At 35.5% G+C, this 23,007-nt stretch overlaps 2 protein-coding genes across 15 annotated transcripts in view; both read left to right on the top strand.

The window, feature by feature from the left end:
* LOC145814619 (ubiquitin C-terminal hydrolase 13-like) overlaps window positions 1–18,416 on the top strand; it is a 37,562-nt gene extending 19,146 nt beyond the window's left edge. For 3 of the 14 annotated variants that reach the window (XM_082911482.1, XM_082911476.1, XM_082911477.1), the window contains 17 exons: window positions 3,308–3,430; window positions 6,565–6,642; window positions 6,778–6,866; window positions 6,985–7,093; window positions 7,206–7,274; window positions 7,414–7,521; window positions 11,778–11,833; window positions 11,968–12,145; window positions 12,241–12,342; window positions 12,426–12,497; window positions 12,650–12,733; window positions 13,223–13,396; window positions 16,019–16,105; window positions 16,439–16,555; window positions 17,211–17,240; window positions 17,395–17,481; window positions 17,855–18,416. In XM_082911482.1, coding sequence (XP_082767608.1) covers window positions 3,308–3,430; window positions 6,565–6,642; window positions 6,778–6,866; window positions 6,985–7,093; window positions 7,206–7,274; window positions 7,414–7,521; window positions 11,778–11,833; window positions 11,968–12,145; window positions 12,241–12,342; window positions 12,426–12,497; window positions 12,650–12,733; window positions 13,223–13,396; window positions 16,019–16,105; window positions 16,439–16,555; window positions 17,211–17,240; window positions 17,395–17,481; window positions 17,855–17,896 — 1,605 coding nt within the window. In that variant the 3' untranslated portion in view covers window positions 17,897–18,416. Of the gene's footprint in view, window positions 1–3,307; window positions 3,431–6,564; window positions 6,643–6,777; window positions 6,867–6,984; window positions 7,094–7,205; window positions 7,275–7,413; window positions 7,522–11,777; window positions 11,834–11,967; window positions 12,146–12,240; window positions 12,343–12,425; window positions 12,498–12,649; window positions 12,734–13,222; window positions 13,397–16,018; window positions 16,106–16,178; window positions 16,556–17,027; window positions 17,241–17,394; window positions 17,482–17,854 lie in introns of those variants that run through there. The other 11 variants (XR_014357967.1, XR_014357966.1, XM_082911479.1 and 8 more) reach the window with 11 other exon arrangements.
* A 1,889-nt stretch (window positions 18,417–20,305) lies between these two features.
* On the top strand, window positions 20,306–21,651 carry LOC145814620 (uncharacterized). Its single transcript, XM_082911502.1, has 2 exons — window positions 20,306–20,795; window positions 21,011–21,651. The coding sequence occupies exons 1-2, from the start codon at window positions 20,412–20,414 to the stop codon at window positions 21,479–21,481; spliced, it is 855 nt and encodes a 284-aa protein (XP_082767628.1). The 5' UTR covers window positions 20,306–20,411; the 3' UTR covers window positions 21,482–21,651.
* The last annotated feature ends 1,356 nt before the right edge of the window (window positions 21,652–23,007 follow it).

Genomic DNA, 23,007 nt, shown 5'->3' with positions numbered 1-23,007 from the left:
TGTCAACTTGTCACATCCCTCAACCTTGTTTTGGAAGATGTCATTTGCCAACTTAGTGGTCTCGTCCCGGCAAGATGAGTACTTGTTTGCACTAGTCTACGGGTCAGAGCTGAAGAGGCTTAGGAAAATGGGAGTCTGTCTAAGCTTTAGCGACATGATTTTTATGGACATGATGGGACTTGTCAGTTGTGCGCCTATGGTTGTTTCACCAAGGAAGCAGTACAATGTATTCGTAGAAGGATGAGTTGTGAGATTCATGTTCATGTTGAGCACAGAGATTCATCACCTATTCCTCGCCTAAGGTTTATATGCATGGTATTGCATTGAGCTCACTCAATTATTGCTTAAACTCGAGGACAAGTTTCTTCAAGAGGAGGAGTGCTGTTGTAGTAGAATATATACGGTAAGTGTCAAAATGAGTTCTATGCTTAGCTCTATGCTTAAGTGTCTTAAGTTCTCTACTACGTGTTCTATTAGTTAGGCTATTAGTGGCCTTGGCCTATAAATATGCGATGTAATTTCATTTGTGCTTAGTTTTTGATTGAAGAATATACATATTTATTGGAGTAGAGCTTTAGGTAGCGTTTGGTAGAGTTTTAGAATTATGATTTGAGAATAGAGTTGTATTTTGAGTTTGTGAGTTTTGGAATTATGGTTTGAGTGTGAAAAATTTGTTTGGTTATGAGTTTTGAAAAGAGTGTTGAATTAAGTTTGAAATTTTTGATTTGACATATGATATTTGATTAAAAAACTTACAACTCATAACCAAACATGCAAATTCAAAATTCTATTCAAAGCTCATAAAAAATTTAAAAAAATTCCGAAAATATTTTTATTTCAAATATAAAAATAATAGGTGCCAAAAAAAAAAAAAACCGAACACTATTTTGGTCAACCGGTTGGCCTAACGTCCGGGAGGGTGACTGGGTAGACTTGTTTTCAAAATGGGTGTGGAATCAATTTTTGAAAACGCTAACCAAACATCACAGTAAAAGCAAAGGGTGGAATTAAATTTAGAAAGCTCTACCAAATAGAGCCTTAGTTTCTCTCTGTAACCCTTAAGGGTGTACCCCCTAATTCGGGATTTGTTCTCTCTCTCTCTCTCTCGATTTCAGATTTTTGATTGCATCAATAATTCATTTGAAAATTGATCTTTAGTGTCTAAAATTACACATGACATGATCAATGTTTTGAAACCCGAACCGTTGATCAAACCGGAAAATGGAGGGTCAAGGGTCATTGGTTCAACTGTTGGGTCAACCGGAATCAAACCGTGATGTCATAATTACCTCATAAATATATTTAAAATTATACTTAAATAGAGAATATAAGTATTTAAATAGTTTCATTTATATTAATTTTATATTTTAAGATATATATTTACATAATTATATTTAATGACTATATATATTTATAAAATATATTTATACTGATTATTTTAAATAAAATAAGATTTACTTTGAGATAATAAATTGAAGTTAATAAATACTTTAAGTAGTACAAAGTATTAATGAAGCATCATTGTAGCTCGGTGGTGGAAGTGTTGGAGACTATGCGGAAGGTCCAATGCTCAAACCTTGGTAACAGCATTTTTGCAATTTTCATAATCATGCATGTGGTGCTTCTTTGGGCTTCCAGCGCTGTTGGTTTTGTCACCTGACTACCGGTTCAGCCAGGTAGCCGGTTTAACTGTGGGTTTTTCTGGTTTAACAAAAATAGACCGGTTCAGAGCAAGGTTGTTAAAATCGGGATCCTACGTTGGATCGTTGGAGGTGTTTATAGGATCGGATCGTAGAATCGGATCGAGGATCGTAAGATCCTACCGAAAAAGACAAATTACATAATAATTTAATTTAAATAAATATTTCTTATAAAGTATACACAAAATGAACTTATATTCTATTAAAAAGAAGTGAAGATATTGTGAAAAATATAATACTCCATGTAAAATGTACATATAATATTATGCAATAGAAAACCCGACGGTAAAAGTTCTGTATTTTATCAAAAAAGAAGGTGAAGAAGAAGAAGAATTCTATAACAAAATACTTTACAATGTACAATAATGCATAAAAAGTGAAGAAAAAATATTTAACAATATTGGAAATGAAAATAGATTAAGAACTCAAAAGAGTAGCTTAGTCGAATGATAAGGTTTGTCGTTAGCATCCCTAGTGGAGCGGATTCGAGTCACAAAAATAATTTCTCCAGAAATTAGGATAAAGTTGCAATCATCTTACCATTCTTAGACTTCGCTAAAGCTAAGTTTGTTTTTCCGACTATTTAATTTTCTTAAATTACTGCAATATTTGAATGTTTGTTTCCTAGTTCGTTTTTCTTAATCTATTTGATTCAATACTACTTAATTTTTAATATTTATTTTGACGACATAAATTGGTATTTAGACAACAAACATAAAATTTACAACAAAATATGTCATACAATACAAAACAAGGCTTATAAATTGGATCGGATAGGATCGGATTCGGATTGGGATTCCACGATCCTATAAGATCCCACTACTAGGATCGAAAGATCCTACCTACAAAGAGTTTTTTACATGATCCGGATCGATTGTACTCAAATGGATCGTAAGATCGTAGGATCGTAAGATCCGGATTGGGATTCTGATAACCATGGTTCAGAGTCTTAAACGGGTTTGGGGGTGCATCTGGACCGGAACTTGGGCCGGTCGACGGGTCAACTAATTGAACCTTCCGGTCTGGTGCAGTTTAATAAACATTGGACATGATTCCTATGCGCACTAGAAAACAAAATTTGAAGTGCATTTATAAAGAAGTGGTGTGGGAATAACGTAAAATGGACGCATTTTCCATATCGTTGTTCCCAAAAATAGGGGGAAGGTGAGGGAATGGATTAAGTGTATGAAACAAATTTCATAATTTCTTTAAAATAGAAATAAAAGTGTTTTTTTTATTTTATGTTTATGAATGGAAGTTTTAGTAGTTAATGTAGAAAATTATAAAATATGTGGAAAGGTTTTGTTGAGTTGAATTGAGTTCTTCTTACTTTTGATAGGCATTTTGCCATTTTCTGAAAAACTTTTAAGGAATGAAATCTGAAAATTTACTCTATGGTCTATTTTTAGGATAAAATATTTCGAAGTAATAATAAACAGCAAGTGAGTCTGGTTACGCATGTGCAAGCCAACACTTTTGACTTGAGTCAAACATGTATGTCATTGCTTCTGTGTATAATTATTGAACGATGCTTTGTTGAATCTATGATGTTACTATAAGCAAGGGTGCTCCTCATATAGCACTAATAATATTAAGTTCATATCCAGGAGGAAGTTGCCAAAGAGTTTGGTGTACCCGTGCAATTTCAACGTTTCTGGCTTTGGGCAAAGCGTCAAAACCACACATACCGTCCAAATCGCCCGTTGACACCTCAAGAGGAAGTTCAATCCGTAAAGACTTTCTGACTTTGCATCTTTTATTGTCTTTCAGTATACTTCTTTATGCATTTTTCATTTTTTATTTAATTGTTGTTATTATTTTTTTTGAGTTACTTCCACAACTCCATCGTGCAGGACTCCAAGACTCGCTCTTGCTTTGATGCACCTTAACAATATGTGTGTTTATTGATTTGTTTATCATCAGTTTTACATGACTCTTGCTTTTCCCCAAGTTAACCATGCTTTGTTGCACCTTCATTCTCTCATGTTTTGCCCTTTGATGTTTTAAAATATTCATTGTCTCATGGTTTACATCCCTTCCTAGTGACGGCTTGTTTTAAAGCCGTGAGCCCTGGCAAAGCAAACAATATCATTATTGTTTATGATGAGGGCCTACGTGGCCCGTTGGTGGTGGGTTTCATTAGAGTTGGTTGGGAGCGCCCATCTCTAGTGCAATTAGTGGACCAAGTTGGTAGGGGCAGTTCAAAACATTGATGTGGAACTTGGAGGTAAGAAGAGGGAGGTTTCTTTAGTCGGCTCAATTATATTGGGGCCTAAAGAAAATGCCCCTCATCTGTTTTACAGAAGAAAACTAATAGGCTTTTGGATTGGGAGCTTACCTGAGAGTTGCAAGGATGGGGGGAAAGACCCTGGCAATGTCAGGTGAACATCTGAATGAGAAGTTTGTCCAGATGAGGTAGAAGGTAAGGGGCTTGGGAAATTTTGGGGGTGGGGAAGATTTGATTACAGAAAGGGATGGATTGTTGCAGGAATCTGGGGCTCTAACGGGGGAAGTCTTGGGGGCTGGAAATGGGAGAAATTGGAGGAGTAGGGTGCAATGGTTATGGCAGAAAAATCATTGGCCTCGGTTGTTTGGGAAGAGGGGTGCAGTATACAGGGGTGTAAAGGCGTCATTCTTTTTTAAAAATCTTATAGTAACTAAAATCCCAGTCATGTGTTCTTGACAAGTATATCCTGTTACACTATATAGGCTATCATTAACGTTGAGAAACAAGCTGTGTTTTTGGTTATTCTGATTGGATGAATTTAGGGTGGCTGTTAGAGCCATTCATTTGCAAAGAATCATTCTTATATTCTCCCTCCCTCCATCCCACAATGTTATCTCTTTTGGGAATTTCAAATTTTTAAGTGGACATGCAATTAATGCACTCAAATTCAAATTAAAAAGCATTGGTTCTCAACATTGCCCTTTTTTTATTCACATTTTAAGTAACTGTTTATATGGGATAGTTTTGAAATTTTCAGAACAAAAAATTTATGCCTTAAGTTTTTTCCTTGCTTTGCTGGTAAGAAAATGGTTCACCTAATGCTTTTACCTTTAAAAGCTTCTGGATAATTAATGAATAGTTTCTTGTGCAATTCCAATTCCTTGTTTTGCCAATATATGTTGTTTTGATGCAGACAAATGCATTCACGTTTGTAAAAGAGCTTGAAGTATTTGACGCTTGTGGCTGAATTGAGCCTTGATGCCTTCGACACAATTTTATAATGCCACTTGGCTGAGTTTTAGGGTCCCATGAACTCATGTAATCGAGTCATTTCAAGTTCTCTATGGAGTTTTGTTACTTATGGTTGGGTAATTTTATTTTTTCTGGTAGCAATTTGAATCCAGGTTTCCTGCAGTCTGAAATTTAGTTGCATAAAGCGGAAGCGGGGGTGGGGCACATAGAAGAGTCTAAGGTTGATAGTGCCTATTGGGGCGTTTATAATATTATATTATGGGGTTGTTTGGGATGATCTAAATAAGTACACTTTTTGACTTTTTATGAAATATGGGTTGGGTATGGGTTGTGTTTGAAGTGATGTGGTAGAGAGGTGATGTGACTTAAATAAGATGATGTGACTTAAATAGAATAGTGACTTTTTGACTTTTTTGGCTTTTTGGCTTTTTTGGCTTTTTGGCTTTTTTAGTTTATGCCAAACAAGGCCTATATATGTAAATATATTAAGATGTTGTAAATCTATTTTTGTTTTTGTTTTGTGATATATATATATATATATATATAATATGAATAAATATTGGAGATTGGTGTTGACTACAAATTGTTATAAGTAAATGTTACATAAATACGAGTACTAGAATAAATTTGAGTTATTTTTTTACTATAATCTGATAGCCTCTACAAAATTTCTCTTGTGTGGTAGTTTTTCTTTTTATTTTTTTGGAATTCATATGTTCGAGAGATTTCATCTTAGTTGGAAACCCTGTTCTTTCTTGATGCAAGTGTGATGATAACTGGATTTTGTTTTGAATCGTGGAATCATAGTTTTGGAGTGGATTTGTCAATTCTAGGACATTCCTGCAACTAAGTTTTGAAATTTTTGTTTAAGTTTTCAAAATCTGTTTTCTGTATTTTTTTTCCTAAAAAAAACTAAAAAACCTAAAAACTAGTTTGGTAAAAAAACTGAAAAAATAAAAGCACTGTTCATTTCCATATGATTTTCTCTTGTTTGGGAAAAATTGATTATTTATAATTTGAGAATAATTTTTTGGTGTTTATTTTCATTAAACTAGTTTTTTTTTTTTTTTTTTCTTCCTCAAAATAGAAAATAGATTTTGAAAACTCAACCAAACAGAGAGATTTCTCAGACATGTGTTGTTTTTTATTAGCAACCTCTTAAAAACTCAAATTTGTTGCATAAATAGATGCTTCTGTTTTTTTCCAGTTAAGTTGCCTGTTTATTCAGTAAATATGGCCGGGTGTGTTTATTCAGTAAATACACCATCTTTTATGGATGAGTAAACTGTTTTCCCCTACTCTCTCTGTGGTTGTGTAGTGTCTGGTGTGCACACTGGCAAGTCTTGCAAGTTAATTTGCATCCTTCATACTTCGAAGGAAAATAGCTATCTATACTTCAGCAGTGAATTTTTGTTTTACTGAGTAGTCCAATCCCCTTAAATAATTATGTTTTCAAGTATTCTATGCTCTTTGAGGAGCAGGGAGGGAATATGCATATTTGAGTCACTCTATAATTGATGATGATATCCTTACGGTTCTGTATCGTTGTGTCATTTTCTGATCTCCTCCCCCTAGCATGCTAAGATGACATCTTTCATGCATTCTGTTTAAAGTGTATCTTGACTAAACTGGTGTGGGTTTTAAAATCCCTTCAATGCATTCTAGGTTGGACAATTGAGAGAGGTATCCAACAAGGCAAATAATGCAGAGCTAAAATTGTTCTTAGAAGTGGAAAGTGGACAGGTAAAGTCTATTTCATTTTTTTGGCACTGGTTACTCACATTGTTTATTATGGACTTCTGTTTTGGTTAAGTCGTATGAGTTTTATGATATGCACATGGAACTCTAGATGTTGAATATGATGTGCACACTATGCAGGATTTGCGGCCGATTCCTCCACCTTTGAAGAGCAAAGAGGAGATTCTTCTTTTTTTCAAACTTTATGACCCTCTGAAAGAGGAGCTTAGGTACTTAAACATTTCTTTCCTTGGGTTGGAATTGCATGTAATTACCAAGGCCCCTTTGTTTCCCTTTTCGGGTAGTTACTGAGGCTTATTTTTTTTCATTTTTCCCCCCTGTTGTCAGGTATGTTGGGCGGTTGTTTGTGAAGTCGAATGGCAAGCCAGCAGAAATATTGACAAAGTTAAATGAGTTGGCTGGATTCAGTCCTGATGAAGAAATTGAACTCTTTGAGGTCAGTTATGTTATTTTAGTAGATTGACTACAATTTTCTTGCTCCCTTGCCTGGTCACATAGCAACAGATTTAGTTCAGGCAGTCATCTTATGCATCCCCTTTAATGTTCAGGAAATAAAATTTGAACCTAATGTCATGTGTGAACGCATTGACAAGAAGCTCACCTTTCGTGGTAGTCAGGTATGAACATGATCAATTGTGAGCTGTTTTTGCTTGTACATTCTGCTCTGGTGTGTATAGCCTATTCTTTTTTTTTGGTGGTCGGATATGCATTAACCATGACTAGCTGAAAGGAAATATTCACCTAAATCTTCTGCAGCTTGAAGATGGTGACATCATTTGCTTTCAGAAATCCACTCAAGTTGATAGTGAACAATGCCGCTATCCTGATGTTCCTTCATTTCTGGAATATGTGCATAATCGTCAGGTATTCCATGAGCCTTAACAATGTGACATCATTATCTTAGAGCTTTTATGCAACATTGTGAGCATGCCAAATTTTCTGATATACAAGGTCAAGCGTATAGGACTCTTTGGAGGCTCTCACATGCCAAACCTTTGAAATTTATTGAGCCACAATTAAATACTGACTCAACCACTAGTTAACATTATGTCACAAAAATCCAAGCTCACAAGCCAGTGAATTCCTTTTATTTTTTGATTGCCCACAAACTCGACATTCCGGAAGGAATCCAAATGGCTAAAATTGGTATCCCACAAAGTTACATGGATGCAAACTCATGTTACATGGACTCTTATATATTTCACAAGGTTCATGTGTCCACCGGATATGACAAGAGTAAGAGTGTTGGATATGTGTCCGAACCTATACCCGATTAGACACGTGAATACTCAAATTTTTTATTATGTCACATAATGCACCTCTCACAACCCCCAAAGCACCACTGTCACCTACTTCCCATAGTTCCACCATCGCTTGCTGCCCATAGTCCTACAACCCCCAAATCAATGGGCAACAAAAACCCCATGTTTCTCTGTCTACACTAAGAAATAATACGTTCATAAAATGTTTGTGTTAGAATTTACCAATTTACTCCTCCACCTACCATCTCCACTAGCACCCACTTCACCTACCACCTCCACTACACTACACCATCTCCACTACACTACACCTACTACCACCTTCTCTTCCATATATAGGAGTTGTAATACATAACACAAAATCAACAATCTGGTATCTATCAATAAATCAACAATTACATAAATTCTTACATGGTATCAGAGCAAGGTTGAGAAGCTAATAATTCTGCTTCACCGGCGGGCGGCAGCCTCGCCTTGGCCGCCCGCCGGACCTCTACCCATACCTTCACTCCGCTGCTCTCTCTCAACATTTTCTCTCTCTCTCCATGGCGGATGTTCATCATGGAGGAGCACAAGGCATCAAGCTATTTGGCCCAACTCCTACGGCTACCAGCCAAGCCTCTCCTCACATTCAAGCTCGTATCCAAGAGCTGGCCTTCTCTCCTTCTTCCCGTATTATCAGGTTCAACCAGCATCGCAGGACTTCTGTCCTTCTTCCCGTCTGCCACCGTCGTCAACCAAACACCGGCTTGGACACCACCACAGGATGAATGGCATGGTATTTCTTTGGGATACACTTCTGGGTGATCTGGTGCTCTCTTTTCATCTCCGTCTCCGGCTTCTTCTCCGACCAACTCTCCATCACCGGTTCCGATCAGCTCTCTCTAGCTGGGTCTGGCTACTTGATATACCCAACACAAACATAAACAAACAAAAACAGCCAACCCATCTCGGCAACTTGCTCTCTCTGTCAAGGGATCCACCCACACATCCTATCTCCTCTTCTCTCCCTCTCGGAGAACACACAGCTGTACACACACATGCAAGCACAAAAGCACACTACTCTCTCTAATTTTTTTTTTGAAAACACACTTTATTCCTCTCTCTCATCCCTTCACGCTTTACACACCACACCACCCCCACTTTCTTTTTTTTATTTTATTTTCGCCCACATACAATAAAAACCACCTCGGCCAATGGGGATAAAGGTGGCGGTGGTTTTGTCACGCGTGAAGCAGACCATGTGTATTAGCTTAAAAGGTGGTCACTTGGCCTTATATTCCTTTGTTAAAAAAAAAAAAAAAAAAAAAAAAAAAAGCAGCAGACGGACTGCACACCAAACTCATTTTATTTATGTCGGGGCTCACCCCGATCACCATTTTACATACAAAAAAAAAAAAAAAAAAAAAAAAAAACAACCCAAACAAAAACAACCACACCCACAGTGAGATTTTTTTCTTTTCCCTTCTCTACTCTGTTGCAGGTCTCTTCTACTTGCCTCCGTCCTGAGCGGGCCTTGACGGTGTTGCCTCCGTGTTTTTCACGCCGCCGAACACGTTCACTCCCCCATACTCTTCCACTGCAGCATATGGCGGCCCTCCAAATCGGAACATCACGGTGGCCTTCCGCTTCAGCTCCTTGTTTTCTGCCCTTAGCACGCTTATCTCTGCTCGCGCATCCTTATACATGCGTTGGAGCAGAGCCAGCTGGGAGTTTAAATGCTGCACCTCATTTGTCCTACTCTGCAGCCGGTTCGACAAATTTGTGACCGCCGTCATGCTTTCCACACATGCCTTCAAAGTATACTGATTGGCCTCCACATCTGACTGCCCTGCCATTCTTTGCTCCACCGACCGCATCGGAAAGTTCAACGGGGCAAACTCCGGGGCGCTTGGTTGAGTTTCCAGTGCCACCGCACCAGTTCTCTCTCTCGTTGACTCGTTGAGGTCGGGAAAGAGGGTGAGCAGCCCGCGGGAAGACGATGAAGCCATTTTCTCAGACAACAGAGTGATACAGAATATCTCTCTCAGCAATCTCTCTCCGAAACTCTCAGAATATCTCTCGCAAGTTTTTTGTCTCCGCCTTTGCCTCCGCCTCAGCCTTCGTCTTATAGCCGAGGCAGCCACGCGCATCGCGCGCCTCATACCCCCAGCCGACAAACGGGCGCACCAACCAAGGCACTCACGTGCCTCGCCATGATGAATCCGGCACACCTTTTAATGAATTGGGCACGCCTTTTGATGGCACGCCTTTTGATAAAATTGGGCACGCCTTTTGAGGGTGCAACTTCACCAACGGTCCGACATGACCCTATAAACTGTCCCGACATTTGATTCCGGTTAGCCTTTTACAACGGTCCGACATGACCCCATAAACTGTCCCGACATTTGATTCCGGTTAGCTTTTTCAACGGTCCGACATGACCCTATAAACTGTCCCGACATTTGATTCCGGTTAGCTTTTTCAACGGTCCGACAAGACCCTATAAACTGTCCCGACATTTGATTCCGGTTAGCCTTTTTCAACGGTCCGACATGACCCTATAAACTGTCCCGACATTTGATTCCGGTTAGCTTTTTCAACGGTCCGACAAGACCCCATAAACTGTCCCGACATTGATTCCAGTTAGCATAAAGTGTCCTCTACAACGTTATGACACCACCATACAGTGTCCTCTACCACGTTATGACACCACCATCCAGTGTCCTCTACACCGTTATGACACCACCATCCAGTGTCCTCTACAACGTTATGGCACACCATACAGTGTCCTCTACCACGTTATGGCACCACCTTTCAGTGTCTTCACCAACGGTCTGACACGACCATACAGTGTCTCCTATCTTTTTTTTATTTTTATGTATTTTCTTGTTTTGTTCCTCTCTCCAAACTCAAGTTGGTTAGTTTCTATCCTCCTTGAGTTTGCGGGGGGCTGTTAGAATTTACCAATTTACTCCTCCACCTACCATCTCCACTAGCACCCACTTCACCTACCACCTCCACTACACTACACCATCTCCACTACACTACACCTACTACCACCTTCTCTTCCATATATAGGAGTTGTAATACATAACACAAAATCAACAATCTGGTATCTATCAATAAATCAACAATTACATAAATTCTTACAGTTTGTAACTGAGATGAGGATATGGTTAAATAGATATTTGGTCGAAGTACAAAAGACAAATGGTAGAAGTAACATAAATTAAAGATGTTGAGTTGAGATAGACCATGCTAAGAAGAAGATGGTTTGGTTATACAAAATGACAACCTGTAGATGCAATAGTAAGGAAGAGTGTTGTAAATGAAAGTGTTTGGGAGGGAAAAACCTAAACTGACATGGAATGCAGTTGTAAAAAATTATATGGATATATTTAATTTAACAAAGCATATAGCCATTGATAGAACGGAATGGCCAGGAAAGAATTATGTAGCTGACACCACCTAATTGAGACATAATGCGTAGTTTGGTTTGGTTTATTTGTGCTGTACACCATTCTATTTCTTTAATGGTTGTTTAGTTGAACTTACATATTTTATATTTTTTCCTAATCCCCCCCAACCCGCAGGTTGGGTGACTGGTGTACAAAAGAATGAGTTGTTTTTTTCTTTTCCCCAAGAACTTACAGTGAAAAGGGAAGAAGTGAACTGTTTTTATCTTTTATTTATTTATTTTATTTTTTTATCTATGTCCTCCCCCGGGCAAGTGATTAGTAATGGAGGACAATGCATTCATTGGGTGTTTGAAGATGTCAAAAATTTTAATGTAGTCGACATTCTAATTACAGCTTTTTGCAATTTTTTCTCTGATGATCCCCTCAGTATTAGTTTTGCACTTGATTTGATGATTCATAGGTTGTTCGCTTCCGTTCTTTGGAGAAACCTAAGGAGGATGAGTTCTGTCTCGAGCTGTAAGCTTTCCTAAATCTTATCTATCATACAAATTTATTCTGTATATCTAATTATTCTGTTTATTATTTGTTATATTAACTTCTTTATGAATTTACTTGGGAAAAAAATATGGTTACCCTCGTAAATTTTTTAGGTCAAAGCTTTACACTTATGATGATGTTGTTGAAAGACTAGCCCGCCATCTTGGCTTGGATGATCCGTCTAAAATAAGGCTTACATCTCATAACTGCTACTCTCAGCAACCTAAACCCCAGCCAATCAAGTATCGAGGAATGGATCATCTATCAGACATGCTGGTCCACTACAATCAGGTTGTAATGTCACTCATTTAGACTTTTTATTTTGCTTTTTATAGTTAGAATAACCACTATTTTCTGATGGCTTAGTTTTCTTCCCTTGTGGACAGACTTCAGATATTCTCTACTATGAGGTATTGGATATCCCTCTTCCAGAACTGCAGGGCCTGAAAACTCTAAAAGTTGCTTTCCATGATGCTACCAAGGACGAAGTGAGTGTGAAATCGAAGCAGTCATTTCTTCATTATATGTTAGCTTTTTGTCTCTCATACAATCTTGATTTAACTATTTTCAGGTAGTAATTCATACTATTAGATTACCAAAACAAAGCACTGTTGGAGATGTTATTAATGATCTGAAGGGGAAGGTAACCATTGCAACTTTCTTTGCTTTCTAACTTGTCATGTACTTCTTTTTTTCATGGAGATGTTGCTGTATTGATTGGACTGCGACAATATTTTTTGTACTTATTGTGCTAAAATTTACTTGTTTTATTTGACAAGAATCCACTCCCCGTAGTTCCTTATTTTGAAACAGGTTGAGCTGTCTCATCCAAATGTGGAACTTAGATTGCTTGAAGTTTTCTATCACAAGATCTACAAGGTATTAAGTAATGTTAAAGCTATTATTGTTACTTTCTGAAGCAAATTTGATAGGTCATTGAAATGGGTGTTAGATAATGTTGAAGCTATTACTGTTACTTCTGAAGCAAAGTTGGTGAGAGCTTATTGAAATGAATGCATCTTGACAGATGGTCTGTGGTTGATGCTTGATGCTGTCCTTTCTACGTTCAAGTTTTTCACTTTTTTTCTTTGTTTCTTTTTCTCTGAACTGCGACTGCATGAAAATATGATTGGTGGATGGAGTTAAATCTTTTCAAAAAATAAAATATAACCAGAATCTTTTCAGAATCAATTTATAATTCTCAAATCACTTCCAAAACTCCTAACGTTTCTGGGTTGATTTCTGGTGAGCTGTGAAATTATTATAGTGTTTACTGAGCACGAGCAATTATGTGTACCTAGCACTACTTGCATCATCTGAGACCTTTTCTATGTTTTGTGATCTTATTCTGCACCATATATGTTACAGATTTTCCCGCTTAATGAGAAGATTGAGAATATCAATGATCAGTACTGGACATTACGTGCAGAGGAGGAAATCAAATTTTTTGTCCTTAGCTGGTTTATTCATGTGGCATTAAGTCCCTTGTGTTTCCTGTTTATACAAGTTTTCTGCAAAAATGATCTTCCAATATTTGTAAAGGTGCTTCCTGCATCTTGATTGTTTGTTTTCTCGACTAACTAGTTATTTAGGTCTATGTTTGGGCTTGGATACGAGTGTCAGGTGCAGGTATGCATCTAAGTGTCTAATTCATTTAATTCTTTTGTCCAAGATATGGGGACATGGAAAATATTCATAAATTTTAATACACTTCTTTTAGTTTCTAGGGTAAAATGATGCTTATAAGGTGTCAGAGAATTTCATGCATAATTTGGAGGTTTTATGCTTGGCTTTCTGTTGGACTCGAAATATGCTTGCTAGGTGAATGTCTAACTACATATGTCAGAAACATATTTCATATCTTTTCCCAAGTGTCGAGTGCCTGACACGGGTACTTAATGCAGTTAGAAGAATCCATGTAAGATAGATTTAGGTCAACACTAAACTTGAAAGAAACCATGCTTTCGATAAACAGCTTGGGCTGTCGGGTAATGCTGAGCTGATTGAGACCGTACCGTAGCCTTCATTGGGGCACCTTGTGCTTTCGTGTTTCCAATAACTATCTAGGAGCTACATGCATTCCATTCAATTTTGATTGTAAGGAATATTTAGGATCATTGAATTAGAAAAAAATATTATAGTAGCTGTGTCTCTTGATTTCCAAAATCTGTAAGAATACACTGTGAGCTAATAATTGATAGATACTAATTTACAACTATTGGTTCTTCAAAGTTGATGGTGGCTTTACTTTTTTCTCCTTTGTCCTTTTCTTTCCTCTCCTTTTTAATGTTATTTTTCCTTCTCAATTTCATTCGTTTCTTATATTTTCAATTTGTTCAAGTTTTTCTTTCTTTTGTCTTTTTTTTAGGTGTCATGTTGATTATTTCAGGGTAAGTTACAATGACCTCCCTCGAATTTTAGAGATAATACAAGAAGCCCCACTAGGTTACGAAAATTACTCGATACTTCCCTTCCATTAACAAAGACTCTAAATGTGTTAATTGAAGTGATTAATTTACTTTTTTACCCTAAAATGTTTTGTATTTTAAGTGACATTAATGTCAAATGACAAAATTGACCTCTTCTTAACTGTTCAGTTTACTTAATTACCCTCCATTATATCTATTTTATTTCTTCCTCCATTTCATGAGACCACCGCCACCATCCCCCTTCCTCATCACCGGTAATTTCTCTTTTATCATTCCTTCACGTTCCTTTCTTCCTTCATTTCTTTTCATTCTCTTTTCTCATGGCTCTGCAAACTAGCCAAAAGCCACTAGCTACAACCACCAAAGGCCACCAATCGCTGCCACTGCCAACCCGACAACCTCTTTCTTTCTTTCTTCCAGGTCATCTGTCTCTTCCCACTCTCAAACAACAAACAACCACAATTGCCATTGGATATAGAGAGAGTGAGAGTGAAGCCACCACAGGCATCATGCCTAACACCACTGCTAACGCTTCTGTGATCCCCTTCTCTCGCTCTACCCCATCTCGACTCCAACACTTCTGTTGGGTTTTTTTGATCTACTCTGTCAGGGTTTTATATGATTTTGGGATTTGGGAACAAGCTCAATGATGGAAAGCCTTCAACGAAATGGTGGTAAGAGCTTTCAGGTAGGACATGCTGCTGGATTCATGGCTCACAAGGGTATGAGAAAAATATGCGTTGGTGCTCATACCAGGGGCAAGAGCTAGCGGAATGTTTGCGAAGTTGCCCATGATTACACAGTTGATGAGAAAGGAAGCAATGATGGTGTCGATGAGGTCTTTGCAGATTCTCTAAGACTCATTAGGCTAGATGCGGCGGATGTGTTGGTGCTGGATCAGTTAGAGTCGAGGATGGAGGGATTGGAACAGAGGGACATAGTCAGAGATAAAGCATGTGCCACTGTGACAATGGTTTTCTGTTCAACCATTTGCTGAATAGGTTATTTAAAATGAAAAATGAAAAATAAAATAATTTGGCTAGATTTTATTTTTAAAGAAAATGGTAAGTTGTGAATTTAATAAAATATATGGCATTACATAAGCAAAAGATAAGTTCCGGGAGGTGGACTGTTTGTGGGATATATTTGTCACTTATCTTCTTTTTGGGTGTCGGGGAACTCTTTATTTAAGAGTGTCCCAATTTTTTTCTAAGCTAGAGATTGGTTGGCGGTGTGTGCAATGTAGGCTTTTGCCCGTGTTTAGCTTGTTAGGGGTATTTGTGTTTGTATTCTCATTGTCCTGTTGTAAGAGGATGCCTTATCCTCTTTTCATTTTTTGATTTATCAATAAAGCTTTTGTTGTTGATCAAAAAAAAAAAAAAAAAAAAAAAAAAAAGAAAAAAAAAAAAAGATACCTCATTAATAGCTTATTTACGCTTTAGTCTTTAGACCAATTTATCACAAAGATTTAAGGGAGGACAATGTAATTTTGTCGAATTATGGGGTAGGTTGTAATAAGTTCAAATTACAGGTTAGGTCAGTGTAATTTACCCATTATTTTATTAACTTGCCTTTTGACATACTATTATATCACTAGCTCAACAAGCCATTTTAGCTGTGTTGAATTGACCGGTATAGCAAAATTTTCCTGATCTTTGATTGTTTGGATCGGTTCACATTGTCATATGGAAAGTGTTTTGTAGAGGTTCCTGACTACAGTTGTTCCTCATAACAGATTCCAGAGGAGGAGAAGAACCTTGGTCCTCATGACCGTCTTATTCATGTTTATCATTTTATGAAAGATACAGCTCAGAACCAAGTGGTAAGTTGTTTTGATAGAAAATTTAAAAGCGGTATTGCCATTGTTCCAATCATTTATAAAGTAGTTGGAGCAGGGGATATGAGAGAGTGCTTTTGTTACATATTTGTGAGAGCGCTCCGATCAAAATTAAGGGTTCAGAATGTTTCTGGTGTTTGATGAACCGTGTGCTATGGCTCGACTCTGTTGTCAAAAAGATTTACATTCGTGGAAAGGATGGGCTGCCAACAACTTTCCTTCAAAATCCAGTGTCCAGGAACAACTACAATACCAGTAAACTGAGATTCAGTAATACAAATTGTAATATTTCTTTGTCATTTTTTCCTTTTTAAACAGCAGGTCCAGAATTTTGGGGAACCTTTTTTCCTTGTCATCCACGAGAGTGAGACTTTGGCTGAAGTCAAAGTACGCATACAGAAGAAATTGCAGATTCCTGAAGAGGAGTTTTCAAAGGTATAATATTTTTATTTTTGGGAGAATTACAAAAAAAAGGTTTGAGCCTTGTAACAAAATAAATCTAAATTTTTTAATTTTGTCAATTTAAACAGTAATATTTTGATTTGTTTTTTGTTTAAACCATTTTCTTATTTTCATTTAGTAAAATCGATGGAAGATGGGTATTTTAGTCATTAAACTCAATATAGATATACATAAAATGAAAAATGTTAAAATAGATTAGCCTGTGTCCAAAATTTTCAGAATCTTTCTCTATTTTAATATTATAAAAATCTTCATATTCTGACCAGTAACTTGTGATTCAACAAATTTGCAAGGCTGGTCATCTCTCTCTCCTCTCTCTCTCTCTATATATATATATAATCTTGATATAGTTGCTTCTATTCCCTCTCCCTCTCTGTCTCTCTCTCATGGTTATACCCTGTTTTTTTTTTTGTTGTTGTAATTTCTCCTTTATTTTTTCTTGCAGTTAATATTTTTCTTGGCACACAAAACTGTGTATACTGTGTAACCTTGTCTTTCAACATTATGATGCAACATTCTCTGTGAGAATGTGTTTGGTTAATTATTTTACTGTAATTTTTCTAAAATTACTGTTTTTCCTCGGTGGAATTTTGCATTTTTATCTTTGGGTCGTCCTGAATACCTTCAGGATTCGGATGTCGTTTCCAGTCGCTTTCAGGTGCACATAAAATTCTCTCTCTCTCTCTCTCTCTCTCATCTGCGTACACGCAAGCAGAAGCATTACACGCTCCCATGCATGTGCATGCATAATTTTTTTTTTGAGGTGATTAATGTTTTCTCCCTTCTATTTTTCACTTTTTTTTTTATTTTAGAGAAGGGATGTCTATGGTGCTTGGGAACAGTACCTTGGATTGGAGCACTCAGACAACACTCCAAAAAGGTCATATGCAGCCAATCAGGTATACAAGTGCCTCGAATTGATTTAAATTGCTTAGATACAAGTTTAGGAAAGTATGTGGTCTAAAAAATCAGCGGAGATGTTTTTCTTTATGCCTCTGGCTTGTGCTGTTTGTCTCAATTTTGTGGCTAATATAGTAAACTTTTGTGCTAAAATTGTATTAGTTTATGACTTCTAAAGTTGTGTTTGGTTAGGGGATTTAGGAAGGGATTTGGAAAGGGAAAGGGAAAAGGTGTGTGAAACTATGTGAAATGTAGGTATATTTTTTTCACATTTCACCTACCTTTTCCATTTCCCTTTCCAAATCCCTCATCAAATCCCTCAACCAAACACAACATAAGAACTTGTAGTGACCTTAAATCTCAATTGTGCAGAATCGACACACATTTGAGAAGCCAGTGAGAATCTACAATTAGGAAATGCCAACTGAATCTCTGCCAGTGCTGCCGAATCTGATAACCCTCTGATGGAATATGACGCTTTGTGAAGAAGACACCAGCAGCAAAAAAAAAAGAAATAGAAAAAGCGAGCAGCGAGATATTGTGAGGTTTAGTTATCATTTTATTAAATCTGTAATCTTTTAATACGGGGTGGTAGAGCATATGCAGCATATCCTCCATAGTTTGGACATGCCTCCCCCTGCTCTCTCGCACATGTGCTTGCGCAAGAACCAGCGTGAGGGTGAGGTGCTTAGGTTTTTTATTCCATTGTAATTTGGGGATATATAAGATTTTGGGTTGGGTGATGTATAGTGTATAGGTATGTTTTTGGACATTTCCTTTCTTTTCCCTTTTCTTTCTGTCTGATTCTCCATTTCTAGTTTTATTTTGTGTGCATTATAAGTGGGGGATCTGTGTAATGTTTGTTTTTTTGGTTACTATTTCTGGGTTTTTCCAGATTTGTGCAAAAGGAACTTGTATTTTCTTTGCTGTCCAATTGTTATCCAGCTGTTCTAATCCCTGAGAGCAAAGATCCTCTAGAGTGATTTTTTCTTAAAGTTTTCTAGAATGCTACATTGTGTGGTTGAGATTTACTGACAAGTCACATCAATTTTTCTGACGTGACTTGCCAGTAAATCTCAACCACACAATGTAGCACTCTAAGAAAACTTTAGAGAAATTTCACTTTAGAGGATCTTTGGTGAATCCGTGAAGTTAATTGTTGAAACAGCTGCCTTCAATTGATAGGAAAAAAAAGGAAATAAAAGGACAAGACAATCTAAAACCTGTTCACCTTGTTTGGTTTTGATTAATTTTCTAAAAATTAATTTTTTTTTCATATATTTTTTTTTTTGTTTTTGTTTTTAGTAAAGTTTTAAAATAATTGTAGTGATTTTATATTTTTTTTATTTTAACTTTTTAGATACACTTAATGTAGATGTACTTAAAAAAAATATTTGTAAAAAAATATTTTAAAAAATTAATAAATATACAATAATACATAAATGTATTAATTTTTGTATTTTTATTTTTATTTATTTTTATTGTGAATTTTTTACAGATTTTTTTTTACAAATATTATATTTTTTAAAATATTTTTATGTTAGGTGTATATAAAAATTAAAAAAATTGTTCACAATATTAAAAAAGTTCAATAAAAATATGGAAAATACAAAATTTAATTTTTTAGAAAGTGGGTTTAATTTTTTGAAACTATAAAGTAGATTCAATTTTTTGAAATCAAAAGACTCGTGGATGTGTTTTTTTGTTAAAAATATGGATTAATGACACTGGTCACCAATATACTGCACCTGAAATCCCACTTCAACCCCTCTATTTTTTATTTTATGTTTTTTGGACAGGCAATTTGCTAGCTTCTAATCAGTGTGAGTCTCCTGTAAGATTCTGTTAACTATCTAATTGTGTGTTTAATTGTTTATTTTAATTAGCATTTTTACATTAAAATTTGATTTAATACTTACAGCCAGCGTTGAATTTTTCTCAAATTTAAATTTCAATATGAGAGAATTTGATGTGCCTATTGACCCAACACGGATCCTGTTTTGATTATTCGAATTATTTATTTTGTAAAATTCTTAATATATATCGTGAATGAAAAAAATTAAATTAATTCAATAATTATTGTGTGTTTAATTATTTATTTACAATTAGTGACTTTTTTTTTTATGACAAATTTTTCTCATAGGACCTATTAGATAATAAGTCCATTTATTAGGACCTATACGTAAGTATCCCTTATTGAATAACTAAAAATCTGTGATTTGACTGAACTTAGCACTGATGGTAGAGTTAATTTCCTTGAGTGCATTCTTGGTTCTTAACATATATCATGGAAAAAATTAAATCAATTCGATAATTATAATATTTTTATTTTATGATATTTGTCTTTAAAAAAATAAACAATACGATAAAATTAAAAAGTTACGATTATCAAATCGACTTAATTTTTTTCACTAATTTATTTATCATCTTAATCTTTGAACTTTCTTTAATGATAAATTATTAGTCATAATATATTTTATTATTTATAAATTTTGTAATTTTTTTTTTTTTTTTCAAGTTAAAAAATTAACACGCTCTTGCTTGCGATACCAATCTGATTTTTCTTGCTTCCAATATGAGACTAGGCGGGGGACTACAAACTTTTCATATTGTCATCCTTAAAAAAGAGGTCAATATAATTATTATGTTAAAAATATAAAATTAATTGTGATTTGTTTAAAATTCAAGAGAGGTGAATGTAATTACCTATAATTTGGTAGTAGCAACATCCCTTTCATGGGAGAGAGAGAGAGAGAGAGAGAGAGAGAGAGAGAGAGTGAGAAAGAGAAAGAGAGACAATTTCAGGTCCCAAATACTCCAACAGCGTGGAACATTCTGCGCCTCACCTCTTGCACTCTCACACACCACAACACTCATTCCTTCTGCACCTTATTCCACAAACAAACCTTGAGAGAGAGAGAGAAGAAGGATGAACATGGTTATGTCTGTATTGCTTCGATTTATATATCCACCACCACCTTCATTGTTCGTAACTGCCATGTCTGTGATCAGCCCTGCATCTTTGGCCAACGCCGGGATCTCGGAAATCAAAGGCAAACACATGCAGTATTCTAAGTTCTGGAACAACAACAACGACAACAACAACAACATTGGTAGTAATAATTCTCAAAAATCTCCTTCTTCTTCTTCGGCCAAGCGGGCCAAACTGTCCACCAAAACAGGTATGCTAATTGCGTACACGCCGGCGTTACTCGCCAGCGTCGCTTCCTTCGGCATTTTCCCCAACGAGGGTTTTAGGTTCTTGTTGGTCAATTCTGCTCTAACCATCCATTTCTTCAAGAGGCTTTTTGAGGTATTCAGAATTTTAATTTTAATTTTAATTTTTTTTCTAATAATGCCAGTGTATTGTGTGATTCAGATTTATTTTATATATAGACTAAAGTTACCTCAATTAAATTTTAACTAAGTTTTCCGTTTGTCAATTTGAAATTGGAAAAAAAAAAATTAATTAGTCTACTCAAATTATCACTTGTTTGAATTTAAACAATTATCCATTTTGTTTTGCAGGTTTTATTCATTCACAAATACAGCAGTGTGATGTACCTTGATGTTGCAATTCCAATCTCTCTCAGCTACTTCATCTCCACATCAACCATGATCTATGCCCAACACCTAACCCTAGGGTTCCCCGAGCCGCCACTTGATCTTAAGGATGCCGGAATTTCGATGTTTTTAATGGGTATATCTGGTAACTTGTACCACCATTACCTACTCTCTAAACTGAGGGAACAAGGTGACAAAGGGTACAAGATCCCCAAAGGTGGCTTGTTTGATCTAGTGATATGTCCACACTATCTTTTTGAAATATTAGGGTTTATAGGGATCTCTTGCATTTCTCAAACTCTCTATGCATTCTCATTCACCCTAGGCACCACTATCTACTTGATGGGGACGAGTTATGCCACTAGGAAATGGTACCTTACAAAGTTTCAAGACTTTCCCAAGAATATCAAGGCTCTTATTCCATTTGTCCTCTAGAAAAAAATGAAAATGTGGAAATATAAATTTAGGATAAAGTTAGTATTAAGTCATATATATAAAGATATGATACATTTTGCAGATTTGATATACGAAATGAGATTAAAAGCCAGAGTAGTTAGGCTTATGCCATAAGTTTGTTGATCAATAATTTTTTGTTTGTGAAAAACTTTATTGTTCATCTTTGTGCTCTTACTGACTTTTACATATAATTTAAATCATTGGTTTAAGTAGGAATTTAGAAATGAAAAGCAATTGGGAGAGAAATTGATAGGAAAAAAAAAACCTTATATTTCATTCATATTGTTCTCACATATTTCTTGTCCTTTCAAAATTATTATTCAAATTTATGATCCAAATGTAACCTTACGAATGAATTGCCAATAGATGGGTGTGAAAATGCACTGACCATAAAAGAGGATCAAATAAAAAAAAAAAGAAAAAAAAGAAAAGAAAGGACACTTTGATTAAACATTCTTGAGCAAATTATACTTGTAGTTTTTATAATTTCTCATGTGCTAAATTTAGTTTTTGTAGTTCTAATTAGGGCTATTTACATAGAGAAACTATTGAGAATATCACTGTGACCCTCTAAAGTTTAAAAGTGTACAAATTGACTCCTTCAACTATTGAGAAGTATTACTTTGTCTCCCTAAATTATAAAAACGTACAAATAGACCTCATAAACTATTGGTGTGTTTCATTTTAACCCCTTCTATTAATAGTTCAATTTGTACATTTTTATAATTTGCGGACATTTGTACACTTTTATAATTTATAATGCAAAGAGATATTTCTCAGTAGTTTAGGGAGTCCATTTGTATACTTTTAAAGTTTAGGGGGTCAAAGTGATACTTCTCATGGGTTTTTTGTGTAAATAACCTTCTAATTATATCAATTTTGTTCTTTAAATTTTTTATTTATTTATGTCAATTTAGTTTAATTGATATTTCCATTTGCACACCACTTTTTTATTTTTATATTTTTATCTTCACACTATTTTGTCCATTTAGTTATCAACTCCCAAATAAAAATTAATTATTCAAATATCAATCACAAAATAAAAATTAATTATTTAAATATCAACTACTAAACGGTTTTCATTCTGTAGTTTGATTCTGAGCCTCAAATTTTTGCTTCGTAATTGAGATCTAAACAAAAATTAGTGTGAATTGAGAAATTTTGTGGCAAATAGAAGTTTGTTTGTTTCAAGTTGGATGTTATTCTTTCAATCAATTTGGGAAGAGTGAATAACTTATTTTGTTCCTTGATATTTAATCCAATTTTTAAAAATATTATTAATTAAAAAAATTGACATAATATAAAAACTTTAAGAATAAAATTAACGCAATTAAATTATAATTACCATATCGACACGAGTACAAATATAAAGTCTAAGACTAATTATAAGGAATGTAATTTGTCCAAATTCCTTTCTTGCGACTCGTAACTATCTATTATCTTTGGGAGGTAAACAATGACTAGTTAAAAAAAACACAAAAACGAAAACGAGAATGAAAACAAAA

This window comes from Camellia sinensis, unplaced genomic scaffold (assembly GCF_055761805.1).
Source record: "Camellia sinensis isolate YWXY unplaced genomic scaffold, ASM5576180v1 Unanchor12, whole genome shotgun sequence".
Classification (NCBI taxonomy): Eukaryota; Viridiplantae; Streptophyta; class Magnoliopsida; order Ericales; family Theaceae; genus Camellia; species Camellia sinensis.
This window is presented reverse-complemented; position numbering and strand designations above follow the sequence as displayed.